This window comes from Eptatretus burgeri, chromosome 8, assembly GCF_056783735.1.
Source record: "Eptatretus burgeri isolate ZD-2024b chromosome 8, Ebu_testis_v1, whole genome shotgun sequence".
Taxonomy (NCBI): domain Eukaryota; kingdom Metazoa; phylum Chordata; class Myxini; order Myxiniformes; family Myxinidae; genus Eptatretus; species Eptatretus burgeri.
The window spans coordinates 6393274-6403273 of NC_140968.1; the positions used below are offsets into that span (position 1 = coordinate 6393274).

Here is a 10000-nt window from a genome sequence, read left to right on the forward strand (position 1 = left end):
TTGCAGGCAGGGCGATGCACGAGTGCTCCGTCCGTCTGACGGGATGGAAATCTGAGGAGCTGTCTGCCGAGCATTCCCACGGTGTCTTTCGCAAAGAGTAGGCAATCGTTGCCGGATCTCTGGTCAAATTCCGAATTCATAGCATAAGCTTCGGGGGCACTGGATCGGCGGCATTTCTGTGTTCCACACCAGAAACGATGCAACCAGCAGCTCGATGCTGCATATGAATGAATGGATTTAGCAAACTTCAGTTGTGATTGCTATAATGTCGGTTGAAAACATCATCGAGATGTCTTTGTGCAAGAAATAATCATAACGTCGGTGAAACGAGCCTTACCGATGCATGCCCCAAAAGGTGAAAGCTCATATCCAGGTTGGCACAAACACTGGTATGAACCAGGCACGTTGACGCACTCGGCATTCTCTTGGCACGTTATTGGACCTGCACACTCATCGATGTCTGGAAAACAAGCACAGAGATAAGTCAATCATTTGCCCATGGTGCACTTCCACACCATCAGAAGTTTGTTTGGGTCGGCCTGCTTTGCATTTCCCATCCAAGCACATTCCTCGTCATTCTGTGACTCCCAAGTTCCAAAATGAAATACGATATTGGTTCATCTTTTTCAACGAACGTCCTTGTAATTTATGGAAAAGTACACTGACATCCTCGTAAATCTCTTCCATGAGCCTTATATCCTTGGATACAAAACATTTTTTTGGCACAAAGGACGTTTATTAAAAGCAGAGTTATCTCGTGCGGGTCACGGTGATATTGTGAGCATATGGCGATAATTATATGCTTATTACAACTGCCCCTGTGCGGAAACTGCTTCGTGATTCAGTGATCACCGCAATTCCATCGGGTGCAAGTAAAACACTATTCTACATACATCGTTTCTGGCCTTCTGTTTTCTCTCCCTTTTCCCTCTGTCCATCGTGTTTGGCTCACAAACCTATAACCCAGGTCCCATCGTGTTCATACAGCCCTGCTTTCCTCCGGGCTTTCAACAGTTCACCTCTTCACCCTGGTTGCGATGGCGGTGTTTGTATTGGCAAACTCAGGATTTGAAAATGGATCATGGTCTGCCACGAATGCCCACACATCACCGTTTATCCCTCCATTCCAACTTCCTTCACTGCTATTTTTCCTTGACCACACTACCCCCACCCCTCACCTGCACTCCCCACCCTTAACTCATGCTCTCCTGTCCCCTCCGCTCCCATTCATCGTGTTTCCTAAGAGTGTGGACCCCCAACATTTGGCGGCTCTGTTTTGCCACAGATATTTCCTTTCAGGTTGCCGCTGTTACTCTGGAAATTGCTGCTGTTACTCTGGAAATTACTTAACCCTTTGAACCCTGAGCTCTTTGGAGTTTCGGCTCCCCACCCCGGGCTCCCTGGAGAAAAATATGGCCACTCTGGTATGTGGAGGTTTGAATAGCGGCAGGTAAACCGGCCACTCAGGTATATGGAGGTTTGAATAGCGGCAGGTAAACCGGCCACTCAGGTATATGGAGGTTTGAATAGCGGCAGGTAAACCGGCCACTCAGGTATATGGAGGTTTGAATAGCGGCAGGTAAACCGACGCTCGGATGTATGGAGGTTTGAATAGCAGCTGGTAAATCGGTGCTTAGGAGTATGGAGGTTTGAATAGCGGCTGGTAAATCGGCGCTTGGGAGTATGGAGGTTTGAATAGCGGCTGGTAAACCAGCCACTCAGGTATATGGAGGTTTAAATAGTGGCAGGTAAACCAGCCACTCAGGTATATGGAGGTTTGAATATCAGCAGGTAAACCGGCCGCTCGGGTATATGGAGGTTTGAATAGCGGCAGGTAAACCAACCACTCAGGTATATGGAGGTTTGAATATCAGCAGGTAAACCAGCCACTCAGGTATATGGAGGTTTAAATAGCGGCAGGTAAACCAGCCACTCACATATATGGAGGTTTAAATAGCGGCCGGTAAACCAGCCACTTGGGTTTATGGAGGTTTGAATAGCGGCAGGTAAACCGGCCACTCGGGTATATGGAGGTTTGAATAACGGCAGGTAAACCAACCACTCAGGTATATGGAGGTTTAAATAGCGGCCGGTAAACCAGCCACTTGGGTTTATGGAGGTTTGAATAGCGGCAGGTAAACCGGCCACTCAGGTATATGGAGGTTTGAATAGCGGCAGGTAAACCGACCAATCAGGTATATGGAGGTTTGAATAGCGGCTTGGAAAATGGCCGCAAGGGTTCAAAGGGTTAAAGGAATGAGGTTCATGGAAGAGCAAGGAAGATCTGACAGCAGGACAAACATTAAGGGAATGAGCAAACAGGCTAAGAGGAGAGGGAGGTTACTTAAATTGCGTGCTGAAGATTCAAACGAGTTGTCAAATTGGTTTGAACTCAAAACAGTTTGGCTCTTAGTTGAAATACAGGATGAAATGTTGGAAGAGATGGCCCACACAATCTTGCGAGGCATCGTGAAGGAGATAAAAGAGAGACAGGTGGCGTGATATACTGCTGATGTTCGTGATACAGAACAGATGTCTGTATGTCTGCGCAGAGTCAATGACAAGCTGGAAGAGAGATTTCTCGGATTCTAAACCATGGAAAAATGTGATACTGAGAGTCATTACACAGCAATCGAAGATGTTCTCATGCACATGGATCCGAGCCTGAATACCACTCCAAACCAGATTTTTTAAATGGAGCTGCCACTTTCCAAGGATCTGCAAATGGAGTTGCAACGCCATTGCCCGGATTGAACCACGGGCTATACAAACGGACTGCTACGTGCACTGTATGTCGGTTCAAGATGTTGTTTCGACCAAACAGTTAATGTAGGACTTTTATAATTTCGTCCAGGAACTTGCAACCTTCCTCAGACACTCTCAGAAACACAATGCCATCGTCAAATCTGTTGCCGACTTGCTGCAAGACCCGAAATCACGTATCCACCCACTTTGTCCAACGACATTCGAATGGGTTCCGATGCCGGTAAACTGACCTCCATCCGTACTTCGGGATTTTGGTATCTCGACATCTGTTTGAGATAACAGATAGAATAGGCAAGGAACTTCAACGTGAGAATGTCTCGGTTGGAGAAGGAATCGAGTTGGTGGGATACATAGTGTGACATCTTACATCTCTGTAGGATGACAAGCTCTTTGATATCCCGAGTAGTGAGGCACAAACACTCGCTTCAAATTACAAGTCAGATGGACCAAAACTTCCCCAGCAGGCAAGAGCACCCCGACCGTTTCATACGTCTGACATTCACAACTATGACGTCACACCTCGTGGATACCATCATCAAAATTACTGCCACGTCAATGATGTTGCCATCAACATTTTGCGGCAGCTCATAATGGACAAGGCATCACCGGTAATTCATGCGATGGAGCGAATCATAATTGTTGGCTGGAAAGGCGAAGAAGTTTCAGAAGAGGGCTGGAAAACTGTCACCAGCATTTATGGTGATGATCTTCGTTCCCACAGACTGGAGGCATGATTGGTGACGTCATGAAATGTCCATGTCTGAAAAACTTCAAGAAAATGGTCCCACAAGTGGTGAAGCTTCTGAAACTCCACTTTGTCCTTCATCAGCTGCGACAGCCGAGAGGTCTTTCAGTCAGCTGAAGAGACTCAAAACGTACCTGAGAAGCACAATGGGGGCAGGTAAAGCTGAAGCATCCAGTATTCCTCTCAATCTGTCATGAAAAGGTGGATCCTTCAGCTCTAAGAGAGGTTGTCAATGCATTTATTGCAAAGAACGAATATGGGCGAAGAGTTCAAGAAACTTCAAACGCACAGGCAGGAAGTCTCCGTTTCAAGATGGAGTCGATAAGAGGTGAGATGTCCAACATTCACTGCGGCATGTTCACACACATAAGCGTTCACGTCAGTTGAGAGACGCTCAGGTGTAGATGCAGAAGGTGCAACATGACTTCACGACATACGATTCACTTCACTTCACCATGTAGCGAATTATTTTCTTTCGTGTCGTTTGTACTCTCTCGACTGTATCGACACTTGCTATGAATCGCTGTCTATCTTACATGTGTCGAGAGGCCTGTTCTTAAAATTGCACTCGGCACGCAACGTGTATGTTTTGATACGGTCAATGGAGCTCGCCGGTGAAGCTGGTCCTTTATGATTTACGTGCGATTAGTTCCAATCATATTTCACAAATGAGAGTATATTCGAGTGTACACGGGTAAAATGCGCTCGATTTTGCTCGAAGAATTTTGTATCGCATCGTCGTTTTATGACAAGTGTTTGTTTTATGGACGGCGACATCACCAATGCCGCTTAAACGACAGCAATGTACTAAAAAAAAAAAAAACATTCAGCGTAGAAATATGTTGAAGGGCAAGAATTTAGGGGAAAAAAACCCATTAAAAATACTACACACCGTAGGAGGGAGGACACCCCTCTCCCCTCCACCCCCACAGACAATCTTTTTTTTTTTCCTCTCTCCTCTTCTTTTTCCATTTTCACCTGCTTATTGGTATCTGGTCATTTCGTCACCACCGCATTGTTCGTTTGTTCACTGCACACCATCCGTTACCTTGCTCTTCAGCAAAACATCCATTTATACATGTTTCAAAAAAATTTCCTTGAAATATGATGGGGACAAAACGATGGGTCACGGAGTTGCTTCGCATTTCGATTTCAAAAACTTCCTGCAAAGGATTCCCCCAGTCAAGGTGAAAATGGTGTCATGGAATGTAGTCCGACAAGACAATATCAAATATGCTACTCAATCTTTATAAAAATGTTATAAATGTTTGTTTTTTTTTGTCTGTCGTGACGGACAGACGGAGCCGATTACAATATCCCCCATTTTGTTTTTTGTTTTTTTTTCAAAAAGGCGTGGGGATAATGCAAGGAAGAAAATAAATAAACAAGAGAAAGGGGTTTGTATTTCATGCAAGAACTCACCTTCACATATCAGCAAGTTGTTGTAGCTGAAGCCGATTGGACACTCACAACGAAAGCTACCGATCTGGTTGATGCAGAGCCCGTTTGTGCATATTGTTGGAATTGCATTGCACTCATCAATGTCTGAAACAAAAAAAAAAAAGGGAAGTACAAACAAGGTATCCAATTGCTTTGCTCCATTGCTTTGCCACTTCGTCAAGAACATGCAAGATTTGACATGAACTTGAAATAAAGATGCAAATTTGAACATTTGATGCCTGGATATGTGTTCCAAGACAACTACAAAGCGGTGAAAGCAGCACAACCGCAACACAGTCCACTGAATACGAGGAAAAGCAAAGATCCAAAAGCACTTGAAGCAAAATGTTTCGACGGTAGCATGAGATATCAATTAAAGATTTCATCGGAAATAACAAAATGGAGAAGAGCGGTGAACAAGAGATGCGACTGAAGATGGGAATGTTTGATGACGGACACAGTGTTAGGTTGGGGATGCTTCTGAAGTGTGCAGACTGTTTAAACAAGAGCTCAAATGACAAACACTCAAGAATGGCAGGCCCCACTCATTTCTACCCGTGAAGACCCTTGTAAAAGCAAATTAACTGTTCCAGCTGAACGCCGTTAAGGTACATCAATATTTCAGACCAACAGTTAAATAAACCTGGAGTAGCGTAAGAAAGTGAGTGATGAGATTATCGAGGACAGGATGTTTGCCAATTCACAATTCGCTCTCTTTTGCACCGATGATTATGAAGATCGAACTCCATCGAACACTCGCCAGTACGGCAAGCTGCGTCAGGTGCCGATGTCACAATGTGGTGCGCTTTGTCGTCAATCGGAACCGCCTGACGACATTGTACTTGTACTCTGATGATGATGAATGCAGGTTTCGAGTTGATGTTATGTTAATGATCCACCGAGGCAAAAAAAAAAAAAAAGTGTTAATTATGCTTTAAACAGCAGGACGATGGTCCAGAATACTCAAAGGCCAACTCAATATTGAGATGCCGAACAAGTCAGGCATCTTTGGAACGAACTTGAACTTCATGTTCCTGAAGACGATTCCCTGCTTTTAGCCCGACGCCAATTGTATGGAAATTTAACGTCTGAATGAATAAAAACGTATTCATATTTTACGGAAACATTTGAAGTACGTGTCGCATCACTTCAAGGCGTTGATTAATTAAAACGTGGCCCACCAGGATTTGAGGGACAAGCAGGTCCTAAAAAATAAAAAATAAAAAAAAGTCACCAGGAAGTGCATTTGCTCAAATAATCTTGCTGGGAAGTGGCGGAGGTTTTGTTTTTATACAACTATTGAGACTCTTGAGAGACCTGAATGTCAGTGGTGAGGAACAGGAAGACAAAGGTTCGTGACAAGACTATTATGTGTGGGTCTTTCGGACACCTCGATGCACGGAGCACAAGCATTACGGTTGCATCTTAAAACGGTGTTCGCTTGAGTTCAGTAAGCTATTGAAACGAAGTTGTGGACAAAGAACTCACCAACAGGTCGTCCTGTCTTGATGTCTATCTCAAAGCCGGGAACCTTGCTTCCACAAAGCTCCCCGAAAGCATCTGAAAGTATAGGTCGAGCCAAGAGAAAGAAAGACCGATTATGATCCAGCCTGCCATTATTTTGCCAAACGAGTGCAGCTTGTAGCACAAACACATATCCTCACCGTTGCCATCATGAATGATAAGTGACATGATTTTCTCGGCTGACGCAATTTCAAACGCTCAGAAGTGACATTGCGTGGAATTAACGGTCAATGTGGTGCATCATTTGAGAGGGGGGGGGGTATATTTGGTGGGTACATGGTGGGTGTGGATGATGCAGCAACGCCTGTTTACCAGTTCCAGGTGCCGGGCAAGGCTCGCACGGCTTGTTCCAGCCCTTTCCGATCCCGTAGCCACAACAACACTGTTTCTTGGTGAGGTTGACTGCCAACTCGTTCTCGCATGTCCCGTTGAAGTCCTTGTAGCAGAAACTGCTCCGCATGTCTGTGAGAAAAATGAACTTTTCGAAGGCAATTAAATCATTCTCAAAGTTAACTCACTGCACGTGTTCTTCCATGAACTTTTTGAGTGTAACGATGAATTTTCTTCGCAATGTTTGGTGAGACATTTTGCATCGAGGTTGACTCCATCAACGAAAGGACAACGCAGGGAATTAACTCTTGTCTGGAGGAATGAATGTCTGCCTGAGTGCAGAACTTCAGACTGAAATTTTGGAAATATGAAAGCGATTGACTGTTAGTTAGGAAAATAAAAGAGGTGCAAAGAGAATGTTTTAGACAACTCACCCATGCAGGTTTTCCCACCATTGACTTGCATATAATCAACTGGACAGACACATGTGTAGTTCCCAATGGTGTTGTAACAGACTCCAGGGCTGCAGATTGTTGGTAGGTTCAGACACTCGTCTATGTCTGACGTGTAAAAAGAGAGCATTGTTTGATGAAAAAAAAATTCAATCATAACGTCCATAATTTAAAATAACTTAGATGAATTACCCCCACCCCCACCCCACCAATGTCTACGTCTAATTACCCCTCCCCCCCCATCTCTCCACACTTAACCCATTCGTAATCAAAATTTCTCAAGAAGAGATCATATGAATTGTTGGCAGGATGAACCATCCTTCAGGAACCATGTACCGTTATAACGGGGCACAAGTTTCATTTCCCATGGCAGTAAATATCCTCATCAATCTTTTTTATTGACAAAAAATATTGTTAATACAACATTGTAGTTAATTAGCTGTTGTGGTTAAAACCAACACTAACACTAAATTGATGAATTAAGCTGAAATATCCCAGTACAGCCACACAGGCTATTTTGCTGCGTGCATCCTGACCAACAGGAAATGCCTGCCTCACATTAACCTGTCTGAAGTGCACAAAACAGTTCTGGGGGCAGCCAGGAACAATTTAAGGTGTAAAATGCTCTTCTGGCTAAACAATCACATAGGCTCTGCCGATTAGGCGTGAACTTCGCAGAGCTACAGCCCCTCACATCCCAGTATGATGATACTGTAGCCAAAACGAGAAGAGAATTGAATTCCCAATTTTATAGACCAGTCCACCCCGGAGAGGTTTCAAAAGTACACGGCATCACCGAAGGCCATTGAGGCCGGTAGATGTATGCGGGTCAACCGCCTGGACCAGGTCTGAGTATCGCTAACAGAAGAGCATCGGTGGAATGTTATGTCGCTAAATACTACGTCACTAAACCAGCCTCGGTGGCTAAAGTAAGCTAGAAAAGCTACTGACAGAAAGCCCTTTGCCGTTTCAAACCCGATCCGGATTCCTCCACAGCTGCTTGGCATTCACACGCATGAGAATCCCAATGCTACACATCCCAACAAGCATCGGACCGGTTTTATCACTTACTGGTGAATCATCAGCAAAAGCCGAGACAGAAACACACACCATCGAGGCTCCCACACATATACAATGTGCAATGCCAATAGCAATCATCATATGATCACCAAGACCCAATCACTTCTCTCACCCGTAATTGGAGGGAACAACCAATCATCCCTCGTCTAATCAATTAAGTTGAGATGGGGAAGCACATAATCACATGACACCTCAACTGCTTTTCGACAGCACCGTGAGGAGGACACATTTTGCATTTGGGAATAAAGATGATTTCATGCTTTCTCCAACCTCCAGCAACACCATGACATCACTGTATTAAGCCAGTGTGACACATGATGCTTGTTGGCCACAAATCATGCAACAATGGTTGTAATGGGACATGATTTGTCTCGAACTTCCTATATGCAGTTTGAGGGGGGGTGTATACACACATAACGATCTTCTTCTTCTTCTTCTTTCGGCTCGCTCCCGTTTGGGGTCACCACAGCGCATCAACCGTCTCCATTTTGCTATATCCTCCACATCTTCCATTGACACTCCAACCACCCGCATGTCCGCCCTCACCGTATCCATGAACCTCTTCTTTGGCCTTCCTCTTCTCCTCCTGCCTGGCGGCTCCATCTTCAACATCCTTCTCCCGATATACTCCGCTTCCCTCCTGAGCACATGTCCAACCCATCTCAATCTCGCCTCTCTCACTTTGTCTCCAAACCGTCCTACCTGCGCTGTCCCTCTAATATACTCATTTCTTATCCTATCCATCCTCGTCACTCACAACGAGAATCGCAGCATCTTTAACTCTGCCACCTCCAGCTCCGCTTCCTGTCTTTTTGTCAGTGCCACCGCCTCCAAACCATCCAACATAGCTGGTCTCACTATCGTCTTATATACTTTCCCCTTCACTCTTGCAGCTACCCTTCTGTCACAAATCACTCCTGCAACTCTTCTCCACCCACTCCATGCTGCCTGCACTCTCTTTTTCACTTCTCTACCACACTCTCTGTTACTTTGGACAGTTGATCCCAAGTATTTAAACCCATCCACCTTCCCCACCTCAACTCCTTGCAATACCACCACCCTCCCTCTCATTTACGCACATGCACTCCATCTTACTCCGACTGACTAACATTCCCCTTCTCTCCAGTGCGTACCTCCACCTCTCAAGGCTCGATTCAGCCTGCTCCCTACTCTCCCTACAGATCATGATGTCATCCGCGAACATCATAGTCCATGGGGACTCCAGTCTGATCTCGTCCGTCAACCTGTCCATCACCATTGCAAACAGGAAAGGGCTCAGAGTCGATCCTTGGTGCAATCTCACTTTAACCTTAAACCGGTCCGTCATTCCTACCGCACACCTCACCGCTGTCACACTGTCCTCATACATATCCTGCACCATCCTCACATACTTCTCCACCACTCCCGACTTCCTCATACAATGCCACAACTCCTCTCTTGGCACCCTATCATAAGCTTTCTCAAAATCCACAAACACACAATGTAACTCCTTCTGGCCTTCCCTATACTTCTCCATCAACATTCTCAAAGCAAACATTGCATCAGTGGTGCTCTTTCCTGGCATAAACCCATATTGCTGCTCACAGATTGTCACCTCTCCTCTCAACTGAGCTTCCACTACTCTTTCCCACAACTTCATGGTGTGGCTTAACAACTTTATCCC

General features: G+C 45.2%; 1 protein-coding gene across 4 annotated transcripts in view; it reads right to left on the reverse strand.

Moving 5' to 3' along the window:
* The window catches only part of LOC147021003 (fibrillin-2-like), a 305412-nt gene that overhangs the window by 70518 nt on the left and 224894 nt on the right, over nucleotides 1-10000 (reverse strand). For all 4 annotated transcript variants that reach the window (XM_085890782.1, XM_085890784.1, XM_085890783.1 and 1 more), the window contains 5 exons: nucleotides 7240-7365; nucleotides 6788-6937; nucleotides 6440-6511; nucleotides 4934-5056; nucleotides 338-460 (listed from right to left, as the gene is read on the reverse strand). In XM_085890782.1, the coding sequence (XP_085746908.1) occupies nucleotides 338-460; nucleotides 4934-5056; nucleotides 6440-6511; nucleotides 6788-6937; nucleotides 7240-7365 (594 nt within the window). The remainder of the gene's footprint in view (nucleotides 1-337; nucleotides 461-4933; nucleotides 5057-6439; nucleotides 6512-6787; nucleotides 6938-7239; nucleotides 7366-10000) is intronic.